Here is a 27,754-nt window from a genome sequence, read left to right as displayed (position 1 = left end):
ATATTTGAATTTGATATATGTTTTAAGTCTGGAAATCTGATAAAAATATTGTTATTTGAAACAGTCACATGAATCTAAAATAAATGTAATTTACTTTCAACAAACAAGAAAACAGATCTGAAAAATGAATTTCAAACTTTTTTGATATAATTTCTCGTTACTTAAGCAATTTCATTTGAATATTTAAATTGAGACACTTATCTTCTCATGGAAATAAATTACATCATCTACTGTAGTTTCCAATTTCGAAGAGTGTTTTAAAAATCGTTAAATAGCGACCAATATCTATACGAGTTTATTGTACATTTATAACTTTCAAAATTTTCACATATTTCTTTAGAAAGTAACCTCTTACTTTGCCTATTCAATTAGTTTATCCATTGTTTCTAATTAACCAGTCGAATATTAATAATCCATAACAAGAATTTAGATAAGTTACATAGATTAAGAATCATTTCAAAAGTTCTTACTAACGTGCATATAAACGTTTAATTTTAATAAAATACCTCATTAGTCTGATCGCTACGACGATTTTGCTCAAACGACGCGTAAAGCACTTCTAGTTAATTAAAAAGCACAAATAATACCAGTTCCACAATTCTGCTACATTCAGATATTTATCTTCACTTTTAAGCGTCACTCGAACCACGCTAACTCACTTGCTCGATTTCAGACTTAAAGTCATTCCACTGCAAAAACTGTAGCACCAATAATTTTCGAAAAAATGAATACATAACACAATTAATAAATTAATTTCCACTTCAAAATCAACTATGTCTGTTTCAAACAAAATTGACGCGAAAATGTTGCGAATTTTCTAAAAGAAACAAGAGGGGAAAGAACACAAAGCAATATTACAATTTTTTAATGAAATTTCCGAGCTTATCACCACCAGAAGCCTTTTCTTCCAAAACTTCCTCGCAAAAACACGGGAAAACTCAGGAACAGGATGAACGATTCGCCAGTCATAGTCACAAGAATGACCACTAGCGTCGCCAAGCGGCGATCGTCGCGCTACTAGGGTCCCCGTTCGAATCATCCACTAGACGCACGTTGATCTAGTAAATTCAAGTAGCCGTCTCGTACGGAACCTTGTTAGCAGTGAGACCAAACGAAAAACCCGCATAAAGCGGCCTGGGAACCAGAAGATGACCGGAAGACCTCTTCTCGTCTTCCGAATTACTAGAAATCTGTTCATCGTCGGGCGCAATGATATTTTCGATGGTGAACGGTTTCTTCTTCTTCTTCTGTTCGGGTTGGATGCTCGTCTGACTGGAGATACCAGCCTCCAACACGGGACAACGAACTTTACTATCGGTGGACTCGACAGTGGAGCCTCTCGTGGTCTCCAGGAAGACCCTCGAGTCAGTCTTTTCGGGAACACTGGTCTCCGTGGTTCCAGCGCAGATTTGCCTGCTCTCTGGAATGTCTGTCTGAAAGTAGGACAGCTGAGAGACGTACGGAGACACCTGGAACCCGGGGAAGCTCCAGCTTCCGGTTTGCAACAAATTGTTCTCATAACCACGGAGGATCTCGTCGGTGCCGGCGAGTCTCTGTCGAACTTCTGGCGACAGAAGGTAATAGCTGGAGCTGGTCTCCGGTGTCGTAAAGCCTGGAGAACTGTTGCCACCGGATGCCATCGTTAGACGACGCTCTTGCAGCTCCCAGCGGAGCAAATCGTCGCGAAGACGATGCAGATTGGCAACGGTCAAGCTGCTGGTTTGTGCGTTCGGGTTTATCGATAGTACAGGCGAGGATTCGGAGTGAGGAGGTGGCATGGCGGACGCCAGGGCTTGGAGCTCGGATTTTAGCAGCTCTTTGTCGGGCTTGTGCAGCTTGAAACGCTTCCTACGGCGAAGGAGGGACCCGTTCTCGAACATGGACAGCGCTGCCGGGTGCAGAGCCCAGTACGCGCCCTTGCCAGGTCGATGGGGTCCCCGTGGCACCTGCAACCAGAAGTTTCCGGGATACAGAGAATTGTTTGAAGATGTTTCACGAATCTTTTCCTCAAATAAAAAGGAACCTCGGTCATTGTTAACAAATTATTATCAAGAATTCTCTCACGACCCGACAATATCCAATTATATACAAAGAACGTGGCAACACACAAGCAATTACCATTTAATTCCCCTATTAAGAAATTCATTTATTAAAATTAAATGGTTAACGAGTTTTAAATAAAATATGAACATGGGATGAATTAAGATACTATGGATTTTATTAATAGCAAACAACTTGCTATCTCACAGTGTGTTCTCTCCTTATTCATACATGATTCAAGTCATGTTAACGTTACCTATTCGAGATTATGTTTATTCAAAGAACAGAAGAGTTTTTGTTAATTATGCGGAATATTTCTGCGACCTTGAAACACGTTATGTCAAGGTAAACATTCTGACTGGTAATACCTCTTTCCCATATAGAGGGAAAAGTACAAATGACAAAAATGGGCATTAAATACCATTAACCAAACTAACTTGAATAAGTTTGTTAAAAAATAAGAGGCAAATCAGGTATGATGCACGAGGATTTGTATCGCATCACTATGCTGAATTACCACATTTTTCACTAGGCGTGTAATGTTATATAAACAAGAAATAGCGTATAATGCAGATTTCTATTCGCTGGTGTAACTCGTTAGAGGCGAGCTTACCGTGTACATGCGGCTATTTAATTAACATAAATGCATATATGTAGAACGTTTCGTATCTATCTGGAGGAAACAATATTTCACGCGCAGGTACGCGCAATATGTATGTTTGCACTCTGTTGCAAATTAACAAACGCATGAAAATTAATACCTTCTTGTGAATACTAATCAGAATTACTTGCTTTAATGAAACCGAGAAAGAAACGTACAGGATAAATGAAGAGAGTATGGAGGAAAACTATTTTATAACACGTTTTGTTTATGATAACTGGCACTGCAAAACTACCTATCAAATCACAAACTGTCTCGACAAAATAGCATTCAACATTTGGTATATACCCAGTGATCAAAAACGGAGTATGTCTATTTTGTATTGGAACAAAGTACAAAGAGAAACGATGAATATTTTGTGATAAATATCATTGTTTTTTTATGATGACTAAGTGACGTATAAAATTTATTCTATGAACAATACAGTTAAATTGATCGAACGTTGGTTCTTCTTTACGTGGATGAAAATATTAATTTTCTCGCCAATGCTATTTTATGACACTCCCTGTTTTTTCCCCTTGTCGCCCAGATGTATAGAGCATACCAGAGTTTACGACAGCCAGTATAATTTAATTTCGTTCAGCTAATTTAATTTCAATTTATACACGGGAAAAACTCTATTAGAATATACATTATTGCGTCGTTTAATCACAAGTTGTGATTTAATCATGAATTAAGACGAGGTTCGATACAAAAAGTTAGTTGCTCGGCAAGTTTGAGAAAATACAGGATATGCCACTTTTTCCGCCAAACTATATCGATAGCATTCTCTAAGGAAAAATAAGAAAAGAAATATTATATAACCATAAAAAACGCTCAGCGATTTTTATTTCGTACGATAGCTGCTTTTACGAGATTCTAGTAGAAATATCTACCTTTTCATAATTTCAGGATTTTTAGTTCAGATGCTGCATTCAAGTCGACACCATACACAATCTAAAAGTATATATAAAGACTGTAATCGAACAATCTACATACGTCTGGTTGATATAAAGAATGCAAATTCACGATAATATAATGAGAATTCTACTTAGAAAGCAACAAACGTTCGATTGCTTGTAAGTCCTCGCTTCATACGATGATAACTTGGCAAATTTTGAACTCAGCTTCATCTGTTTACCAATTAGTGAACACACTACAGTTAAGAACTATTAGGTTGGCAACTAAGTGATTGTGGATTTTATCATTAGGTGGCATTGGCATCACTTAGTTGCCAACCCAATAGAGCGACAATACGTGTCGACTCGGATGCACATCGTGTTAAATGCTTCATTAAAAAGTTCAGCTCTGGTGTGGTACCTGGACTGCGAAATATTCGACTAGAATAACACTTTTTAGGGCTTTTTGAGGTCGCTTGTATTATATCTTTTACATTATATTGAGACAAGATATTTACGCCGGATGATTACTGCTTTTACCTTGCAATTTAAGGGAAAAGAGATCAATGGACTAAATTATCGGATATTGCACATGTTCTTGCAGCACACCGGTTGAAAGATGCGAAGTTTGAGGATTGCCAACTCACAAGGGAATTTTGATTAATTTTCAAATGTCAATATCTAATAAACAAAATCCCAAACCCTGCATATCTCATTGTTCTATCTCGGTGGAATCATGCATCCTAATCAATACTTAATATGTAACACATGAAAATTTTTATAAATACATGAAATTTCATTAGCACTGGAATAAAGCACGACTACCGTGATTACAATAGGAAAATTTGAAACCTATTGTAATATCGTAAAGTAATTTAAATTAGAGGTCGGTTGAAATTAGAAAAAACCGTGTGCGTCGTCCTTCTGTGGTTCGTTTACATTTAAGAGCGCCTATGCGACTAAAGTCACCTAGTTCTTACAGAGATGTGAGAAAAACATCAAACAACGTTAGATCTGAAGGACGGTTTCGTGTTTCAAGTTGGGACGACCGAAAGGTTAGAGTGTGCGAGTCGAAAAGTGTGTGTGTTGCGAGAGTCAGAGTTGATCGAGACACCGAAGAGTAGAGTCGAGAGAATTGATCGAGTTGCTAGAGAGAGAGAGAGAGAGGGAGAGAGTGTTAGATTCGTTGTGACGAGAGTGGCCAAATAACTGTAAAGTTATTTAATATAGATACGAGTATCGCATTTAGTTTCAGTTAAACAAACATCGTTTTCTGTCCAATTTATGTTTGTATATTTAATTCAATATCAATAAATTGTAAGTAATCTGGAAAAATTGATATCCTTAATTTTCACGATATTACATTATGAAGCGATACGATAAAGTTTAAATATGGTGAAATTAGTGTTAACGCCACGAATCCTTTGCGTCAACTCCTGACCAGTATCAATATAACTTCCTGACGCAAGTAAGCATCCATATCTGATGATCTTCACGACCGAGGAATTGATTCTCCTTGACTTGTCCATCGGTGATAGAAATTTCACCATTGCCGGACTGCTTCAGCAAATCAACGACCAAGTAAACATCAGACTTTGTGGCAACGCCTGCTCACGCTGTGTCGACGAAACATTCAAGGGCCTATACGCTTATATAGCACTCTTTCTTAACTTTGCTTGCAAAATATGTTGGTAAAGTTTATGGGAGAAAAACTGGGACGCCCTGTATATCGAAAAATATAATCGCCAGGCTACGCACGAATAAGATCGTGTTTAATGTCTGAAGTCTTTAGCAAGGACATTGATGTTGAAATTCTGGACGATTTGAGCACAGTCTATAGAGCCACTGAATACTTTATGAGCAAATAGGAATTGAGTTATTCTTCTATATTGCGATGATGCAGGTCCAAGATCAACAAGTTAATCAACAAGTTAATAAACAAGTTATGGACTGATAATCCTACGACACGCAGAAGACAACTGTCTTTCGTAGTATTTGCCGGCTACACGCAGAAGTCTGTGCCGAACGCTCTCAAGAAAAACAATAAGAGTGGCGAGATCAAATTACGAGTCGATATTCCAATGTGAAACACCTCAAAGCGTTCATTTCTCGAAGGAATTTGAGCCAAAAGAAGAAACTTAGAATTCCATTACTGGGTTGGCAACTAAGTGATTGCGGATTTTGTCATTACCACTTAATGATAAAATCCGCAATCACTTAGTTGCCAAACTAATAGATTCATTGTCCCGCAGCTGTAGAGTTAGACGTTTAGTATAAATGTTAAGTAGGTGGAAATAATAATAGCGAGATATTGAACTAAAGTCGGTGAGCACGTGATCGTTGAGAGAGAAATTAAATCAGTAGACTAATATCTATGTATTTATGTAAATTTGAAGTATGCAGAAATAAAGGTTTGAAAGAATCTTATTGTGAACTGCTATTATTTGACGAGTAATCATAGACAATGGGAAGGAAGCAATGAATTTCTATTGTATCAGCCGTATATCGTCTGACAGTGTGAGATAAACAAAAGTCTACCGTTTTTGCCTCTGTTTATCGAAATACTGAAAGAGCACTCGAATCTGGTGAATGTTTCAACCCGTTTGCAAAATACTCGAGCTCGTCACTAGCAATGTCAGTTATGCTGATTGACAGCTGCATTCATTATGCTCACACCGCGTGAAGATTTATTTGATGACGCCACTATTCAATTTGTTTCGACATGCTTTTGCAAATAAAGAAACCGTAATACGTTCCGTCTAATTTACGCGTCTCTTATCGATGAACATCGACTATAAAAAAAGCAAGTGAAATATAATTGCCTCGCTATCTGCTACGTCGACATGTCCAGCGATGTTTCAACGAAGGGAAATGTTCCATGTTACGCGTTAGAATTCTGAAATTTAACCACTTCTGAATTTCTAGATTCTTAACAGGAAAATTAACAGGAATTTTTTCAAATATTATTTAAAGTATTATTATTCGTAATAATAAAAATCAGCTTTGTTATATGTTCTCTTTATAAGTTCGTATTAATTTCCTATTATTTAATTACTAAGATAGAATACACTCTTTCCATATGAAATTTCATTTATTCAAATATAAATTAAGATCGATTACCAGATTCTTCAGATATCTATGGATTTCGTATCTTCTTGGCTGCTAACCTCCAAAATTCACATAATTCTTTTCCGCATAAATTACCGCATAGAGTTACATGCTTTTCGTAATTAGAACCATCTAAGTCCTCTTTCGAATGCCCCGAATACTTCAGCGTGAAAAGCCACCTCTTCGTTAACATTTTTATCGTGTTCGTCGTAACGACACCGTTTCATTGCATCAGTACGTTTAATATTCGCTTGGCAACTAAGTGATTGCGGATTTTGTCGATACCACCTAATAACAAAACCTGCAATCACTTAGTTGCCAACCCAATATATCCGATGCTGTCCACAGCATCGAAGAAATCTACGTGCTTTGGATAATTTTCAATACGACGTTTTCGTTTGTTATCGTATGGTTTTTCCAACACCGTGTCGCAGTTACGCCACCTGCCAGAGTTTTAATTATATCGTATCTTGTTCCGGTAGTTGCAACGCTATTAGTTTCATACTAAACTCTCATAATGAAAGTTCACTCGGTCGAATAAAGGAACGAGCACATGGCGTATGAACGCTGATAAAATTTGTACATATTTGAAACGGAGAAAGGCTTAGGTTAGTGGAAAATGTTACGCGCCTATGATAGAACGTTCGAACGTTTCAATGTTCGGGTAAAGGTGGCTCTGTCCTACTTTAACACTTTACCGACCGATAACCTATTAATTGTTTTTGTCGCCGACGCTTACCAACCGATAGCCTATTAATCGGTTTTTGTCACCGACAATTTTCTCATTATTTGAGCAGTAATTTGTTATTTAGTACTAAGGTACCTTGCTCGGTTGCGTCAGTTGCGTTGCATTGTAAGCTCCACACAGTTTTATATCAATTTGAAAAACTTACCGTTCGCGATGAACGAAAAGAATGATATTGGAGAGTCTGAACCGAAACAGAGCCGGCGCCAGGGAGAATCCGCGCCTGAGATGCCGGTCGGACGTGCGTATGCTGTTGAATCGCTAGCGGTCGGTAAAGTGTTAATACGAAGCTGAATGAATATTGCACACGTTAATACGTATCTTGCGTATAGTGAAATCAGAGCGAACACACGTTGTATCGAGCGTTGTAAGAAAAGAAAAAAATGGAAAAATATCCAAATATACTTGGAAAGTTGGAAAAAGGCGCGGAGGTGTTTGAAAAATCGCAAAAACCTACAACGTCGGAAGATGTATAATTAATGAACATGAAAAACAGGAACTTGTAATTGAAAATTACACAAGTGTTTCAACAAGTGGAAAAACTTGAATGGGATTGTGAAATACATACCCACGGTCTGCTGTATAGTAATAGCTTTCTTAGAACGGCAATAAAGAACAGAAACGCGTAAATGAAAATTACTCGACTGTTTCAAGATATGTATATATATATATATATATATATATTATGCGAAAATGTTTTTGAAATTTGGGCAAATATTATCATCGATAATTTCGTTTGTGATGTTGGAAAGGAGGAGATGGATAGGATGAAAATGACGATGACAAAGCTTATTTTGAATTATTTATGACATTTCGAAGACGACTTAAAAAATGATCTGTCGTGCAAACAGGCTATAATTTAACGTAGTTCAATATATTAAGGAAATTTGACTTGAGCGGTAACAAGCAGGTAGAATTTGCAGATAACTTAGAAAGCATTTTACGCTATTTTAACGTTATATCGTATTCTTTACGATTGTTCTTGTATTATCGATTTTGAAATATAAAGAGGCGCGTGGTTTCTATTAGCGAAAAATTTCCTCGTCCGAACAGTTATGTGACCTCATTAATTCCCATACTGGAACTTCCATTTTATTGTTCCATTAAAATCTTCGATCTTTTTTTTTTTTTTTAACATTCTGTCAATACACTCTTTACTGTTTAACTTCCTTCCTTTTTTTTTCTTTATTTCGTTATCAAATACGTTACATCTGACGATACATTTGCAATTCATATCTTCGTTCTTCGTTCCTTTAACACGAGCTATTATATCTGGCAAAAAAGAGCGCAGCGTGCAACGTAGTGTAAAAGCTTGAGCTATTATTCTGCTTGAGTTAAAGTATAACGGAATACTAGATGAAAAATGTGGTATAATAAAGCAATGTATCAAAAGGAATAATAGCGACGGTGATATCGTAATTATCGTCCGTAATTTATGATTACTGAAATAACTGTGTATATATGCGATTACTTGTACCCGTGTTATTTTAATTCAACGCGCGATTAAAAATACATTTGCTTTGCTATAGAATAAAAGAGGAAACTAAGGTGAAACTGGTCCTCGCATATATCGGATTCTAACGTAAATTCATCCTATTTTTAAATATATCAGGTTGTTCGAAAAAGTTTCTTTCGTTTTATGAGCTATTCATAGACTTTTATATTATTTTGCCGAATTAATTTTTATTCCGTTCAGATAAACACCGCGATATTTCACAGATTTGGTTTCACGTTTCCATGAAGGTGGCGTGCACTGTTGTAAAAGACACGTTTGCGAAAGAGAAATTTTTCCGACAACCTAATACATTCTACGTTGAATATGTATAATCCTTTATACAGGGTGTTTGGTAATTGGTAATTCTACGCGAAAAAAGAAGTCGAAAATATAGAATAAAAATTTTTTTTTTATTTTTTCCATCGAGACAACGATCTACAGTGAGATCCGTTATAAAGTGCACGCGTACCGAGCGGAAATTCAAAGTCGATTTTCTCGAAAACAAAGCCTCCAACGGAAAATTTGTATTTTATATTTTCGACTTCTTTTTTCGCGTAGAATCCAACTAACGTAGCACCCAACGTAGAACCCAACCTAACCCCAACCTAACCTCAACCTAACCTCCTTTCCGCTTGTACCATCAGTTACCAACCAGCCTGTATATTTTTGTATAAAAATTGTATGAAATTAAACGACCTTGTAACTTGGCGTTTAAGATTTCTCGGCTTTCCAGCAAACATTGGACGCTAACGTACCTAGTTTTCTTTTTATACATATCGTACAAGACGAATTTATATTACGTGGCGATATAATTTCAGGAAAATGTATATTTTTATATAAACAATTAAAATACAAGTGCCGGGGCAAAATTCAATTTTCACCACTACCAACGTACATTATCTCTCGCATCGTATTTCTACTTCGCTTTTATGTCCCCGAAATTACTACTCGCGACCGATGATGTTGTACTTAAAAACTGACCACCATATTTCACCTGGACACTCGAAAACAACTTGAAATTTCAAGCATCGTACGAGTATCTTCGTGTAAATTGAAATTACCGGGGAATTATCATAAAAATGACCTCGTACCTCGTTTGATTTATGGTCGATGCGAATGTCGATGTTGCACCTGTTCAACGATAAAATGTATCTACACTCGATCATGAGCATCGGCCAGTGAAATCAAGCGGAACCAGTCGCCTTGTAAGCAGATTTTTACCACGTTCGTATTTATAACGAACTCACAGTCGAAATAAGGAAAATTACAGAATCAAAGTAGAGAATTCTTCCTAAAAGAATATTTGCCACTTTCTTTCGAAATAATTTTCGAAATGAAACGGCATACACATACAGGTACGTTTTTACTTGTATTTTGTATCGACAGTTTGTCGAATCGTTCGTAAATTTATTTAAATGCGCTGTCCATGTCGAGACATCTCAGAAAATTGCGTTGCCACTTCGTGCTCCTCTGTTCCTCGTTCTCCTTCGTCGTTCGATTAAAAATATCGCCTGCTGGTTTATCGCAGAAAACTATCAAGCAAATTCCTCGTACAATCGCAATTGCAAACAGCTAAAAGAGCTAAGTGGAGTGAATAGAAAACTATATTCGAAAGAATAAAAGTGGCAGAAAGAAACAGTTGAAAATCAGGAAAAAAAAGAGGCTTTGTATATAGGGTGGTTGGTACAAGCGGAAAGGGGGTGATTCTACGTGAAAAAAGAAGTCGAAAATATAGAATAAAAATTTTTCGTTCGAGGCTTCGTTTTCGAGAAAATCGTCTTTGAATTTCCGCTCGGTACGCGTGCACTTTATCGCGTTTCGTTATAACGCATCCCACTCAACAATTTCGAGATCGTTGTCTCGATGGAAAAATTAGAAAAAAAAATTCTTATTCTATATTTTCGACTTCTTTTTTCACGTAGAATCAGCCCCTTTCCGCTTGTATCACCAGTTACCAACCACCCTGTATATCAATGAGGCAGAACTATGGGAAATATGCGGCAGGAAAAAGCCAGAATCGACCGAACACGTGCTGAGACACTGTTCAAATCCAAACCAGAGATATATACAAATAAAAAGAACAGGAAAGTTATGACAGTGAAGTTTGAAGAGAATGTAAAAAGAAGCGTAAAAAGAAGTTCGTACAGAGCGCAGTGAAAATTAGAGTAATTTGTTTAAAGTACCGAGATAGCATACCTACGTTTAAAACGATGCAATGTAAATTAGATATTAGGAAATGAGGAACAAGACTGAAAGACATAGAACAGAAGTCGATGTTGCAGCAAGGAACATTATACAGGGTGGTCGGTAAGTGGTGGTACAAGCGGGAAGGGGGTGATTCTACGCGAAAAAAGAAGTCGAAAATATAGAATAAAAATTTTTTTTTTAATTCTTCCATCGAGACAACGATCTACAGTGAGATCCGTTATAACGAGACTTGATAAAGTGCACGCGTACCGAGCGAAAATTCAAAGTCGATTTTCTCGAAATCAAAGCCTCGAACGAAAAATTTTTATTCTATATTTTCGACTTGTTTTTTCGCGTAGAATCACCCCCTTTCCGCTTGTACCACCAGTTACGAACCACCCTGTATATTTTTCCATATTTTTTCTAATTATCTTTGTTACTTACATTTGACCTTTTACGTATATCTGTAGCTCGCTTGTTACGCAAACTTACGAAAGCCTAACGCAAGAATAATAATAAGAATAATACAATAAAAAGAATAATATAAGATTTGATTTCGGTAACAGGCTGTATAACGTAACGTCAGCTATTTAAGGAATGAAAACACTTGGAGACTTCAAATATTTGATCGTTCGAGAAATGAAATAGTGACGGAGAGCTAAGAAGAGGCTACATTTGCATATTTATTACAGACCAGGAATTTTTATGGAAATTTATTTTACGAGCGCAAGCAAAGAAGTTGAGCGACTGATTCGATAAACTATCGATACAAAATATGTAAATCTATTGCCTATTATAAAACAGCTCGTCAGAAAACTAACGCGATTAGTCCGTGGTAGAAGAAGAATCCCGATCTTACGACCCATGTAGCTTCTACTCTACAAGAAATAGAAAAAAGGTCTGGCGAAATTGACCGTTTAGATGACGAATTCTCATTAACGAAATCTCTGAAGAACGATCGGAAGGCGGAAAACGATCGTTCGAATTCGCCGAGATAAAACGAGCCGATCTTCTTTTTATTTTTGTCGCTGTGTGTTGAGGCCGTGTTAAATAACGTTGTAGGACAAGTCTCCCTCTTCGTTTCTGTTATATTTCTCTCGACCATCTGTTTCGCACCTGCCTCGACCCAAATCGCTGAGAAACACGATCGAGTTAATGTCCAGGATCCACTGCTTCCTTTTGCTCTTCCTTCTTCGTTCCTCGTCTTCGTTTTTCGGTTGCTTCCGTGATTCGTTCGATAGTTCTGGCTTCAGAGGATCGCGCCATGTACAATCCTCGTGTTGCAATTACATTCGATACGTGCGACCAAGCTTCTTCAACGAATTTTCATTTTCATTAATTTTCCTCTCGTCTCGGCAACGAGAAGAGTTCGCGGCTTTTGAGGAAAATATTTGCCGTAGAATTGGGACGAGCTGTATACTGGCAACGACCTTTCCTCGTTCGAATCTCAAATATTTTTCAACCTTACGAGATACCATTGGGTGGAAAATGAGTGAAAACCCAGCGGAGTTAACAAAGAACAGAGCGATGGTCGAAGGTTGGTAGTCTTTCAGAAGTTTGGCAAGAAAATATTATTTCACAATTGTCCATTTAATCTGTCGATAATTGTAGTTTAATTCTACCTGAGATCATAATCGTTTCGCCAATCTCATCTGTTCATTTTTTTCCTTTTCTTTCAATAGAAAATACCCCATAGGATAAGGTAATTAGGGGAAAGAGCTATCATAACTCAGAGTTTATCCAGTAGACATTAACACACTAGCCTATTAATCGGCTTTTTATCGTCGACGATTACCAACCGATAGCCGATTAATCGGCTTTTTGTCGTCGACAATCTTTCCCATTATTTGAGCAATAATTTGTTATTTGGTACTAAGGTACCTTGCTCGGTTGCGTCAATTGCGTTGCATTGTAAGCTCCACACAGTTTTATACCAATCTGAAAAACGTACCGTTCGCGATGAACGAAAAGAATGGTATCGGAGAGTCTGAACCGAAACAGAGCCGGCGCCAGGGAGAATCTGCGCCTGAGATGCCGGTCGGACGTGCGTATGCTGTTGAATCGTTAGCGGTCGATAAAGTGTTTAACAGAATCGTTTGTCGATCGGTAAATGTCGCTCGGCTTTTGTTTCAACATACCACGTAAGTATCTATTGGGTCGGTAACTAAGTGATTGCGGGTTTTGTCAGTAGGTGGTATTGACAAAATCCGCGATCACTTAGTCGCCAAGGCAATACTATGTTTCGAAGAAGATTATGCTGCAACGTCCGTAGAAATGTTTGCTGCCGCTTGCAATAAAAAAAAAAAGTGTTTTGTCCAACATGTACGAGTAAGATACGATGTTTAAACATATACGTACATATGAAAGAATGTAGAAAAACGGATCCAAAGTGGATTAGACGTTGTACGTGATTTGGAAAATGAAAGCTTAGGAATGTTGCCGCCGATTAGATTACGGAGATCTCAAACGATCGTTTATGCGATATTTTCTCGTATAGCGATATAATAATACATAAATAACGAAGAAATATTTTCCTTAAGAGATTTCTTCCTCATTTTTCCTAAATCATTAATCATAGTTAACTGTATCCTTGGAATTTAATGGGCTGTTGGCGCGATAAAAAGCGCGAAGAAGAAGACAAGATTGCCGGTGTGTTATCTTTTAATACGCGAGCGAACAAAACGGATGCGTAGTCAGATACAGATCTACGCAATGTCTGGTGTACACGTCGTTTCATTTGTAACATCTAATTAGCAACACGATCGCATCTTCCTACGCCAACAAAATCTCGTAAAACGTATTTTATTCCACGTGGTCGCGTTTTCTTTCCTTTGTTTTTCTCCCCTTTTTTTCATCAATTCAATTAAAAAAATAAAATCAAAGACGCTTTTTCAAGTTCAAATAATTCTCTTCTTTTTTCTTTACGTCGCGTTCTATTTTTTTTTTTTTTTTTTTTTGCTTATATTTCTGTTGTCTAAGTAAAGAAAAACGAAGACTGTAATAGTCGACTTCCGTACGTTCGCGTTACAACTATACGAACAATCGTTTGAACTAGGAAAGGAGAATCAAGTTCCATTAATCATGTCTCCTCTTCTTTTATCTACACTTTGATCTCACGGTTACCAGGCAGAAAACAATTGCTTTACCAAAGGTTTCCTCGCCTTACCACCACTATCTTCCATGAATTGTCCTTTCTTTTGTTTTTTCTTCTTAAAATTCGTAATTGTTACCGCTCGAAGCAACAACCTTTTACGTTCGACTAGACGAGCCGAGTACAGCAAACTCCTTGGAGCAAATTCAGGACAGACGCCACAGGCGCAAGGATTCGCCACGCTTTTAATATTTTCCGATCGGAGAAAGAGAACTGTATACTGTATATGTTGCGTTTTGTTGTAGCTTTGTTTGCGAGCCTGGGAAAACAAGTTAGTGTCTGCTCGACTGTCGCTGTACGTATCACGCTGTCGTGTCTGTGAAGCATCAAAGCAACAGCTACAGGAAAAATTGCATTCGAATTTGGCGTATTTACTCGAGACGTAATTGTTTATCACAGGCGTAACGCAGATAGGAACAAAGTAAATATCTATTTCGTTGTTGAACACTTTGACTGTCACGTGGCTCATACAGAGTGGTTGGTAACTGATGGTACAAGCGGAAAGGGTTGATTCTACGCGAAAAAACAAGTCGAAAATATAGAATAAAAATTTTTCGTTCGAGGCTTCGTTTTCGAGAAAATCGACTTTGAATGTTCGCTCGGTACGCGTGCACTTTATCGCGTCTCGTTATAACGCATCTCACTGTGGATCGTTGTCTCGATGGAAAAATTAAAAAAAAAAAGAAAAAGATTTTATTCTATATCTTCGACTTCTTTTTTCACGTAGAATCACCCCCTGTCCGCTTGTACCGTCAGTTACCGACCACCCTGTATAATATATATCATAATATATAACATAACTGTACTTTACCTTCAATGTAAATTGGCAAATTTTGAGAAAAAGATTATAAAAGAAATGTAAGAATGATATTTACAAAATTCAAAACGGAACATATTATGAAATAAGGGGAGAATAAATTAATGCCAATTGCATTTCAATATTTGTTGAAAATCACACTAATAATACTTATTCAAAATCGTTACGAAAAATGGAAAAATCAGTTCGCTTTTATAAACACAGTACTTACAAATAAGAAGAATCATGGTTTGGTCATAGTTTGATATAGAACACGTAGAGCATAAAGCATAAATACTGTATTCTCAATTATACAGGGTGGTTGGTAACTGATGGTACAAGCGGAAAGGGTTGATTCTACGCGAAAAAACAAGTCGAAAATATAGAATAAAAATTTTTCGTTCGAGGCTTCGTTTTCGAGAAAATCGACTTTGAATGTTCGCTCGGTACGCGTGCACTTTATCGCGTCTCGTTATAACGCATCTCACTGTGGATCGTTGTCTCGATGGAAAAATTAAAAAAAAAAAGAAAAAGATTTTATTCTATATCTTCGACTTCTTTTTTCACGTAGAATCACCCCCTGTCCGCTTGTACCGTCAGTTACCGACCACCCTGTATATGGCCCATCACGGTTTCTCCTGCGACGCCACGGTGGTCATCGGTGACCGGAGCGCTTCCACTTCTTGCAATTGTAAAAATTGAACGAAAATTGACAGTTAGGGTATTTTGAATATAACCGATAAATAGAAGATACTTTGAAATGAAGAACGTCCCATTGAACGATTAAACATTTTTATTAGAACACCGATAAAAAAAATGAGAAGAAATGTTGCATCTAACGGTGCACTGTGTTAAAACATTTTAAACATAAATGTGGCTCATCCATACAATCTGGACGATAGGTGGTCACCTTTTTCCTCCGATTCTTAGCAATTTTTCATCCTAATTGTTTAACATTTTTTTATACCACTCTCTGCAAAATTTTCGTACCAGCTACGCTTGCCCTTCTTTCTTCTGCATTTCGTGTGGCAATCTTTGTCGAATAAGTATATTTGACTGCTCTGGTGAATGGCACTGTGTAAGGTGCATTGCCAGTGCCATTCTAAAATCTGATACCTTGATTTTTGTTTTTGTTGCTTGTTTAGAGAGTATCATGGCGTTTGAAATTGATGTATTTAACAATAACTCTAAAGCTAATTTTATATACCACTTGAGGGTTCTTCTACGTGGTGTAGAATATGCTATCGTTTGATCTGATAAGTCTATAGCACGTTTTCCTCTCTTGTAATCTACCACTACCATTGGTTTATCGCAGACATAATTTTCCTTGCGGACCTCTACCATTTCAGCCGAATGTTTCGTCGAAACCATAAAAATAATCATAACACTGTTTACTAATATCTTCTACACGTTTCAGCAATATATTCTGCACGTTTTGCTTACGACGGAATAACGAAAGCGAATGGTTTGTTGATATAAACGAAACCTTGTCATGATATGTCGCTATCAACTGTTACCAAGGCGCCAATAAGATAAACGGTCCATTGGGGAAGAATGTTGTCTTACATCATCAATTTATGACTATTTTGTCGTTATATGCTTTGAATGATAAAAATACTCCCGTGGCGTTCTCAGCGAAACATTTGATTTCAGCGTGGCAGTCAAAGTGTTTACGCGTTTCCTTGCTAAAAGAAAAATACGAAAGAGAAATTAGCTAATATGACATCGTATCCCATAGGGTCTGTGACGTGTCTTCTATAAAACATGGCACACTTTGTCGACGCTTGTCGTCTTTTTTCCTCTTTCTCTTTTTCATTTTTGTTGATTTTGCACGAGAAAAATCGAAAACTGTTTTTCTTCCTCGTAATAGGTACGCAACCCTGTTATTATAATAAAAGAACGCGTCGTTTCGATAGCTACGAAATCAAAGTAATTGGCTCTTAATCAAGAAGCGCGACGTTTCTGCTGAATTTACGCGCAGATAAAAACACCAGAGCTACCCCATAATGATCGACGTTTATAGATGCCAGTCGTTTTATCGCGTATTAACTGTTAAAGGGAAGCTTCGTCGTGCACGATATCCCGCGCGAAGCAAGCAACAGTCGCCCTCTGGCGACTTGTAATTCCCATTTCTAATATTCTAACCAATTTACGCTCTGTCGAAAATAACTGCACTTCCGCGCATTTTCCATAAATTTCGTTTATCGAATCCAGTTCTTCAAACCGTTGCGCGTACGGCTAAAGCCGAATCTGCACCACAATCGATGAAAACAGCCTTCGTCCGCCGCGTTGGCCCAATGTGTAAATTCGACTTAAGGTAAAATAAACAAACCTACACCTGGTCAGTGAGAAGAATTAATACGCTACATCAGCCTGCGCAATCCACGCAACAGAAACAAACACACGACTCGATACAGCCACGTACCTTGATGAAACAGTCGTTGAAGGACAAATTGTGCCTGAGAGAGTTCTGCCATCTGCGAGTATCCTTGCGATAATAGGGGAACCGATCGGCGATAAACTTGTAGATCTCAGCCAGAGGCAACATCTTATCCCTCGACGACCAGATCGCCATCGCTGTCAACGAAATATACGAATATGGCGGCTTCTGGTCGCCGTAAGTATCCCTCGATGGTCGAGGCATCTTCCAGCCAACAGTTTCTCGCCTCGATCTCTTCAGAACACTTACACACCGCGAGTTTCGCCTACTTTTCTCATCGAACGAGTTTTTTTTTCTCTCTTAATATCTCTTCTTTCTTCCTTCTGTCACATTTTTCTCTCACTTCTCATCTTTTCCTTCCTTGACACTCTTCGCGCGCGGACACACTGCTGCGTCTTCAGAGTGTCGTGTATTATTCCAATGGCGTTTTCGATGGTTATTACCTTGGCTCGATGGCGGTCATTTTAGACACTGGCCGGTGCTGGCGACGATCGATGACGAGGCTCTCACAGGCGTCCTGGGAAACCACAAGAAACGTATTCGTTAGGAAACGTTAGGAAATTCGGATGATTATTTATAGACGTTCTATCGATAGCAACGATATTCAAATTTCTCATCGTCTTAGTTAGCGGCTGTAGAAAGAACTAATTAATTTAGGTGAATACGTTAGTTTCTTTCGTTATGCACATTTTTCGTTATAAATTATTTTATCCAATTACGTATATGTGGCAGCATGATTCAACGAAATAATACGAAAGGAAAAATGTGCGTCGGTCGTTTCCTTCTAAAACGAAAGGAACTCTCGGCATGACATAATGTCACGTATAAAAATCAAGTATTTTTGATTGGTCGTGAAGGTTCTCCTATAGATTCTCGGGGAAGAAAAAATTCCCGAAATTCTCGCGCCTCGCGGTAATTAACTGCGAACGTAAATAAAAACCAGTGTACCTAATCAACGTTGAAAAGCAGACACGTTCGTTGGTATAATAAATCGTGTTAGAGCAGCCTTAGGAAATCACAAGTCAGTCGAATAGAACGAAATGATACGTCGAATAAAACGATCTGAATCGACCTAAATCTAGTTAATCATACACCGAGAGAAATGACCACGAATGAAACCTTATCGCAATCGGTATACACATTTGTCACTTTCGTTAGTGGAAAGTTTTTTGCTGGATAGCTACGTATATTTACGCTCCTGTGTATACTTGGGCTACGTACGTGTAAAAATCGATCGAGAATATACATAGGGTCATTCGATAAATTTCTGTCGGTTCTCCAACCACGCTCCACAGCTGAAACTTTTTTTTAAAACGTTTTTTAGAATAGGCGAAACCCGTAGAAAAACCTTCACCCTTTGCACTCGTATGTGTGGACGTCAGTTTTTATCTCGGCAGCTCCTCTGTCGAGTGGCACGTTTTTTTGTGAAAGAGAAACAGGATTGCATCCTGGAAATTGTTTCAAGATATATCGTACACTTAAAAATTAGAAAATACAACGATAGTGTGAATAAAACTGGTATTTAAGTGGATTTCTTTCGTCCTTTGTTTATTTAAATTGTCTTATTTTTTTAGTTCGAATAAATTTTAAATAAAACACTTAAAAGCGTTGCGAGCTGCTGATAACGAAATTGATCAAAAATTGTATTTATCGAATGGCTTCGTGTGGAACGTAGGACAAGAAAAATAGAACTCGAAAGCTGAAACGATAGAATCAGCGATAAAACGAAATATCTTCTTTCGCTCAGTGCTAACTGCAGTGTCTCTCCTTCGAACGAAGCATCGAAGCTGTAGCCACTGGCGTCAGATTCCCAGAAGAAATAAGATACAAATGCGACTTACGTGTTTACGTGACAAGCACACATTAGGGATCCTATCGTATAATAAATTAAACGCGTTTTGACGGTTCTTAATTACCGTTCGGCTACGTATCTCACTTGTTTCAAATTGCACACACTTGTCCAGCTACCAAACGTATCTACAAGTAGCATTCGCAGTATTAGCCAGTTGTTAGGATCTTCCGTTTACAAGTTTGTTTACGTCTGCTCGAATTTACCACGACTGCTCGAAAAGCCTGAGATAATCTGATTCGAAATTTAGCTATTAAAGTTGCCACGTTCCAGTTCGATGATAATTTATTGGCTTGGAAACTAAGTGATTGCGGAGTTTATCGTTACGTGGTATTGACAAAATCACTTAGTTTCCAACCCAATAATTAGGCGTACGATCTACTCGTTGGAAAAAGCGTCCAGTGAGTGACACACCGCTGTTTCTCTTTTCAAATATCCACGTGCCTTTTATCGCGCGCGTAAATTAACACTTTACCGACCGATAGTCAATTAATTTGCTTTTTGTCGCCGACGCTTAGCGACCAATAGCCTATTAATCGGCTTTTTGGTCGCCGACGCTTACCGACCTATAACTAACCTATAGTTAATCAGTTGCCATGGCGATAAACGATCTTTCTCATTATATGAGCAGTAATTTGTTATTTAGTACTAAGGTATCTTGCTCAGTTGCGTCAGCTGCTTTGTAAACTCCCACAGTTTTATACCAATTTGACGATCGGACGTGCGTATGCTGTTGAACCGCTAGCGGTCAGTAAAGTGTTAAAGGAAACATAGCATAGATGTTCACGCGGAACGAACATAACGAACGCAGCTGTCGATTAAATGCGGCTGTCATCGCTAGAGAGCAGGTCGAATACTCTACAAGCAGTTTCTAAGTGTCGAAACATTGGCTGGCTGAATCTGCCGAAAGCGTTCTCCGAACATCTTTCCATCGACCATACAATGGTTAGGAATACAAACATTTGGCGATTTTTCTTTTTACGAATCGCGCTACCATAAGTTTTTTTAAATGCTGTTCTTGGCCGGCCTTTGTTATCCGCAGACTATTTACCCTTTTTCTCATAGTTGTCTCGTTTAGTCTTCCGCCTTCTTTCGCCGCGGCAAAACGGCCGAGAACATCTTTCGGTCTGTGAATTCTCGGAAATACGATCCTCCCAACCTAACCCTCCTCCGAGCGTTTCTCATGAATCATAGTGTTTCAATGACGATGCCTGTTACACGGTTTAACAAAACGCTAGACGTGGCGTGGTTTCTCTCTCGGATCTCCTTTGTGTTTCGCTAAAATTCTGATATACAAATATCGATTTCACGTTATTTCAATCGGTTTTTAAAAACGGCCGTACTTCTCCATCTTTTCTGCATCATGGTCCGCCTGAACGTCTCATTGATCATAGCGAAGCAGCTTGTTATTTCTGAAATGCCTAGCTGTCTGTGTTTAATATAAACAGAAGCAGATAATACGAACAAAATAGAAGAATCTGTTCTTCGTTTGACCATCACCGACGAACATAAATTTCAAAAATATGCCACATGTTTGTGTATCTTCAATCAGAGGAACGTAATACGATTGTGGCGAAGCGTCTGGACGAAAAGCACAACTTTTGAGCAATCGGAAAATTATTGGGTTGGCAACAAAGTGATTTTGTCATTGGGTGCTAATGACAAAATCCGCAATCATTTAGTTGCAAACCCAATAAAAAGTTTCCATGATTCATAAACGCACTTTTTGTAAATACTTCAGTCGTTAAACCTACACTAAAAAACAAGGAAAAGGAGCGTCTTACGAATGTATGTCGTATGCATGCAGGGCCGGCGAGACCTTTGCGGGGCCTGAATACGCATTCAAATCCTACATTTAAATTTTATAACGAGGAATTATTTATTTACCAATGCTGTTACATATTATATATTTTTTATAAGCAGTTTTTTAAACAAATCCAAGTAATGTTTTTTCGTATCCATAATTCGCTTCCAAAGGGCAAAAAAATTCGATGAAAGTACAAAATCTGTAATCTTGTATGACTTTTGCAAAAAACTATCGATGTAGTTTAATTTCTCTAAAAAGTACATTTCTCTGAAAGCTCCTGGATTTTTATCTAAAGTAGTTTCCAGGATGAACGAGGTGAGTTTCCACGAGGACTTTATGAAGTTACATTGAACTTTAATGATTTTTGTCTCTCAAAACGCGGGTCCGGGTTCCGGCGAACGCGCTGAACCTACCTTGCGCCGGCCCTGTGTGCATTCGTCCAATATAAATACGATAGATGGCAGAAGGCGCGAAAAGACAGAAAACCGATGGATTTGGAGGATCATGTCGGCCATGCAATCTCACTCTATTCGTCGTGATATTCAGAATATCGCGAAGCTGCAAGTTTACGGAATATTCTCGCTGCAAAGAAGAAACCACTTGGACAATGTTACACTCTACTCGCGCATAACACGAAAACTATGCTACGCAACAGTCACATTTCTATTTGTATGAGCGCGTCGATTTACGGCCTGAAGCGACGACTCGCACTTATGAATCACCCGGTATGCCACTGTATGTGTAATCGAACTTCGTTCTTGATTAAATACTCTTTTGCACAATTTCCCGTATTAAAACAGCCGTAAAAGAGGCAATCTGACGTGCAGATCGACGACTAGGTAGGAACAAGAAGAGCCACGCACCATTCGTGACCAGGAAAATTGCTGGGAATGAAATTAAAAATCGCAAAATCAACTTTTCCATCGGGAGAGGGGCAGAGGGCGCATAGGGCGCGCGTTTAACGGGGTGTAATTGCGGGAAATAAAGTTTCGAATTGGCTGGATAAGATCGCGGTGTGACACACACGCGAATAACTTTCCTTATCGGCGATACACCGAGCCATTAACAATTAGCGATCGCGTGAAAACAGCCAGTCTACGTATGCCTATGTAACTACAGCGGCTACAAAAAGTATTTATACGTTACCCTTATTTTCCAGTGAAACGTTCTTTCCTTTTTTTTTCTTTTATTTCTTTTTATTAGGTCCCGCGTTTTATTTTTTATCCCCATAGGTACTGTTCGAATTTTTTTTTTTTTTTCGTACGATTTCAATTTTAATTTTCGAACAGCTTTTAGTTTGGTTCTTCGGGTTATCGTAAACGCAAGAGCAAGGAAGGAAATCGAAGGAAATTTAATTTACAATTTTTATCGTATGGAAACGTGAGGCAGAACAAAACAAAGTTTACTTTTGCTTCCGTGTTGCTGGAAACCAACAGATGAGAAGAAAGGAACAGGTGGATTTTAAATGACACCGATGGTCACAGTTAAGCGACTGTTCCGTCTCCAACGAACCTGATCTTCTTTTCTACCGCGAACGTTGCTCGTAAGCAGATGAAGACATCGTCGTTAACGTTGTGACGTTCGAGGCAGAATGGCGACATTTCCACGAACGATCGTTTTTGGGTGGAACGAGCGTGCAGAAGAAAGACAGAGCGGAAAGTCAATAGGAAAACCATCGAAGCAACTGTACGAAAATGATGGGCTGTGGTAAAGCAGTGGCAGCTCTTAAGGCAGTTCGTAGAACTGCACTGATCAGCAAGAAGCTGGCGTTCTGTCCAGACAATTCTCGAGGAACATTAGTCGAGGATCTCTGCAAACTGTACTCGTCACTACATCGGATTTAAAAAAAAAAGATGCGCCATAACTTGGTTCAGCAACAAGGAACGTGTGCGAATAGACGAGTTCCACGTTGTTCCGTGCACGATGCAACGCAGAACATTGTCGTTGCTTGGTTATCTTGAAAAATGATTTTTTCGTACCTTCTACGATAAACTTTGCAAATTTATCTTAACGTACATCGATACTAAACAGATATCGATACTATATTTAATATGTCCCGTAGATACAACAACGATAAGTATGGTAATTGTAGAGTGCGGAGGGACATTTTTCTTAAGGTTGCCATGTTGCAGTAACTTCTCTTGTTAGATATCGATTTTTTTATAACATGTACCTAATAATTATAAATAATACATGATTTATTACAGTCGGATCTAATTAGTAAGGGACGTACAAATACTTTTTTTAGCCACTATATCATTTTCCTAACGAGATACTATATCGTATGTAGGAAAGTGTCGAAAACTACCTATAATATTCGCTCTATTTTCATAGGAAATTGCTTGGAAAAGCGTCGTTTTCTTGTTCGTATCGACTTGTTCGACTGGTTAATTACAAGCTGCGTGTTATGGAACACGCCGATATTATGCGTGCGACAGTTTCTACAATGAAGATTTTATTTATAACTTGTAGCCATCGAGTGTAAGTGCCTTGCTGCGCTATAACACGTTAGTCAGAGTGGATCGTCTGGTAAACGATATTTGTTGGATCGTAAATAAAGAAAAGAGAAAGATGATACGAAGGAACTAGTTGTCGCAACGACTATGTGTTTTATATGTACCATATTTATATTATATTTGTATTAGTGATGGGTATAAGATTATATACTTGAGATTGTATATATTTAAATTTATAATGTTTGAATTTATACGCAGTCAGACTGAATAACAGCGTGGAAACAGATTGCTTATCACGTTTAATAATTCGATGCCCGTAATTGTTGTATTATTTTCTTATTAATTTGAATGCCACGTTCTTCCTTATTGCTGTGTCATTCGTCGAGTTTCACGTGGTTCGGAAACAACGATTCTATTTCTCATTCCATGTTTTCTCACGATGCATGCAACATGACAGCTTTAATTCTGATAATTTTCAGCCTGTCTTATCATGCTTTCCTCTGCTCTACGCAATTACCTCTTAAAACCTGATTTAAAACACGAAACTCTACCCACACGGAATATTCAAACTTTAAGGAATTGCTATGAAACGTATCTGGTTGTTTGCTGTAGAACCTTGTTCATCATTTACTCGATTATTATTTTTTGCTGTTCGGTGTTCAAACTTTATGGAATTGCTATGAAGCATATCTAACTGTTTGCTGTAGAACCTTGTTCATTATTTACTTGATTATTCCATTTTGCTGTTTGATGTTCAAACTTTATGGAATTGCTATGAAACGTATCTAATTGTTTGCTGTAGAACCTTGTTCATCATTTACTCGATTATTCTTTTTTGCTGTTCGATGTTCAAACTTTTTGGAATTGCTATGAAACATATCTAACTGTTCGCTGTAGAACCTTGTTCATCGCTTACTCGATTATTATTTTTTGCTGTTCGATGTTCAAACTTTAAGGAATTGCTATGAAACGTATCTAATTGTTTGCTGTAGAACCTTGTTCATCATTTACTCGATTATTACTTTTTGCTGTTCGATATTCAAACTTTATGGAATTGCTATGAAGCATGTCTAACTGTTCGCTGTAGAACCTTGTTCATCGCTTACTCGATTATTATTTTTTGCTGTTCGATGTTCAAACTTTAAGGAATTGCTATGAAACGTATCTAATTGTTTGCTGTAGAACCTTGTTCATCATTTACTCGATTATTACTTTTTGCTGTTCGATATTCAAACTTTATGGAATTGCTATGAAGCATGTCTAACTGTTCGCTGTAGAACCTTGTTCATCGCTTACTCGATTATTATTTTTTGCTGTTCGATGTTCAAACTTTAAGGAATTGCTATGAAACGTATCTAATTGTTCGCTGTAGAACCTTGTTCATCGCTTACTCGACTATTCTTTCTTGCTGTTCGATGTTCAAACTTTTTGGAATTTCTATGAAATGTATCTAGCTGTTCGCTGTAGAAGCTTGTTTCATTTTGAAATTCGTGTTCAAGCAGTCTTTAGTTGCTACGGTGAAATAAAGGTATTAATTTTCTGACGAAATTCTCAGATAGACACGTTGTTCGATAGAAAATATTCATTTCAATTTAGCCGGCACAATGTCATAGCTTATAAAATATAAAGTCGTAAATCGCCTCGAAATTAGCAGAAACTTATCGGACGAGAAAAAATCTCGCAAAGGAAGCAACGTAGCTTTGCTACTGCGAAGTTTCTTCTCTTTTGAAAATTTGTAATATCCGCTTAACCTGCGTTTTTCCAGCGTGTCGCATAATTTTGCACATACCTTTCGCCATACTGTGTCTCGATCAGAGTCCCAATTTCAATTGCACGCAGCAATATCGCTGCGAGTCACTGAAATCTTCCGGAACTCTTCTCCCTTCCAATTGTCCAAGAATCTACAGTCCATGGAAAAATCCTTAAATCCAGAGGATACTCTTCCAAATATACCGATCCACTTTCACACAAATTTCAATGTTCGAAGAAAGTTCGAAGTTTACCAATGTCCGACAAACATCGACGTTCCTTGCCACACAAAATACAATTCCCCTCGAAATCACTGCCGTTCACCAATAAAAACAGCACCAATAGTTCTTCAAAAGATCGCAACAGCTGCAACCGATTCAAACTCGGCTGATTTTCTCGAAAGCCTCGATTCTACCATTTTTCCACATCTGAGAAAGAGCGCAACAATGTTGCACAAGGCTCACGCCGTTCTCCAAAGCTCTACAAAGACCTGCATATTCGAAATGCAGGGAAAATATCCTCGGCAAAGCTTGAGAACGTCTGCGTTTCTCCGCGAACGTTGCTGCGGCAGCATCGAAGTCTCCGCGGCGTCTCGTTTCCGGCCGTTCAAGATCCACACAACACGGCCTCTCTCGTCCTCGATGCGATATTCCGCGAAAATACTCTTCCTTCGTAGTTTCTTGCAACGAGAGATCGACGAAACGGTGATTTTGCTTGGTGAAAATGTTTCGTAGCAACCGGAAGCGACGCGAGTGAACGCACGCGGCCGGAAACCGGTCGGTGGAAAACCGGAAGGCCAGAGGAAAATCGAGCAGCCAACTTCGCGTCTCCAGGGACACTGTGCTCGAACGATACCCACACTCCCGATGCGCTGCCTGGCCCCCACCGCTCGGCCGCGTTCCGCGATGCACGCGCTGATTGGCCGCGCGGTCAGCCGCCTATCGCGCTGCACTCGAGCGTTCCAGCTAGTGGGCGTGGCTTTATCCCCTCCGCTCGTTGCTGAACGGCGAACGATGGTTCGCGTGGAACGCCAGCGTTCCTTCGTTCCTCCTTCATAGGAGGAGCGTTCGTGTCGCGTTACGCGGACGCTTTGTTAACATTGTTCTCGTCGCTGTCCACGCTGAACGATTCTAACCTGTTGTTGGCGATGCACACGGTGCACACAGGCTCCAGAGGTACGTACGTACAAGGTTGGTGAATGTGCGAGTAAGACGATGGATTTTTCGAAGGAGGAGATTGAATTAGCTACGACGGAACTGGGTTTGTTTGCATATGGAAATTATTTGCTTTAATTGCTGGAAATATCGTTAATAGATGTTAGGAAGCTTTTACAAGCTTGCCAAAAAGAGAAAGCTGCTTTCTTCTCGATGAAACTAGCGTTAAAACGCGACAAGATTAATCGACATTCGCGTTAATGGTTCACTACGTGAAGGTTTATGGTTGTAGTCGTGTGATGGCAAGGAACGTAAGGAATGTGGAAAGGTGAAAAGTTCACAGTTCAGGAAATGCTAGCCTATATGAGAAATTTGAAGATACGCGAAGAAACGTGTAAAATACCCAAAGTATAGCACTTCCTATCCAATTCCTATCGATTTTATACGAATGTATAAATTTCCATAAAAATCGTATTTACTCGTTTTTAACGAACATTTTAATATCATTGTTTATCTCGTAAGTAATTTTTAAGCGCTCGTGACGAAGCTTCTCTTCTTTCGAGCAACCGAATTATTCGAAAATTATGAAAGTATGGAATATTTTTGAAAATAATCTGCAGGTAAATTTATGATTGTTAACGACGATATTCTTTCAGATTTTCAATAGCCAGTAGATATAATTTAGGACGATTCGTTGCAAGCGTTAATTACGAAATTGTCCATTAAAACAGAAATAATTTACATGTTCGTTATAAATTAAAAATTTTTTTTATCCACGGGGAAGCCAAGCGAAGTCGATTTATATTTTATCTTCTGCTTCTGTTTTCCTCGAAGAATTCCTACGTACGCTTTTAACGAGAATAATCGCGTTAGTTTAATAATCGAGGCTCGTCGAGGAAAAATAATACCACGATCTTAACGCGAACGCACGACAGCGTAATCGCGTTTAAGAATTTCCATTACAAATTACCAAATTAATCATCTGGCCAGCGTAGATATCTTGTTACGTATATATATATATATCTTTTCGAGCATTTTATCAAAAAATCTCGGACAGAGAAAGTCAACTAATGAAGTCCGCAGCCAGAGATTTCAGCTCTGATCGACATCCTAATCGATGCAATTTTTAAAATAATTTTACTGATTACACGTTGATTACGAAAATTATTTGCAATATTTGACTAGGCGAATTAAATTAACGAAAAAGTGCATCGAACGATGTGTAAAAGAAAGAAGCG

General features: G+C 38.4%; 1 protein-coding gene across 1 annotated transcript; it reads right to left on the bottom strand.

Annotated features, from left to right (window-relative positions):
* Positions 1 to 165: 165 nt before the first annotated feature.
* Positions 166 to 26,189, bottom strand: LOC117236505 (forkhead box protein A2-A-like). Its single transcript, XM_033499516.1, has 3 exons — positions 25,403 to 26,189; positions 17,487 to 18,018; positions 166 to 1,946 (listed from the first exon to the last, which is right to left on the bottom strand). The coding sequence occupies exons 2-3, from the start codon at positions 17,703 to 17,705 to the stop codon at positions 1,068 to 1,070; spliced, it is 1,098 nt and encodes a 365-aa protein (XP_033355407.1). The 5' UTR covers positions 17,706 to 18,018; positions 25,403 to 26,189; the 3' UTR covers positions 166 to 1,067.
* Between the last annotated feature and the right edge of the window lie 1,565 nt (positions 26,190 to 27,754).

Source organism: Bombus vosnesenskii, unplaced genomic scaffold (genome assembly GCF_011952255.1).
Source record: "Bombus vosnesenskii isolate JDL3184/JDL3185 unplaced genomic scaffold, Bvos_JDL3184-5_v1.1 scf7180000013349, whole genome shotgun sequence".
Classification (NCBI taxonomy): domain Eukaryota; kingdom Metazoa; phylum Arthropoda; class Insecta; order Hymenoptera; family Apidae; genus Bombus; species Bombus vosnesenskii.
This window is presented reverse-complemented; position numbering and strand designations above follow the sequence as displayed.

Coding starts and splice junctions, on each gene's coding strand:
- LOC117236505 (XM_033499516.1), bottom strand. CDS start 17,705: ATGCCTCGACCATCGAGGGATACTTACGGCGACCAGAAGCCGCCATAT. Junction 1,947..17,486: donor TCAACGACTGTTTCATCAAG/GTACGTGGCTGT, acceptor TTCTGGTTGCAG/GTGCCACGGGGACCCCATCG.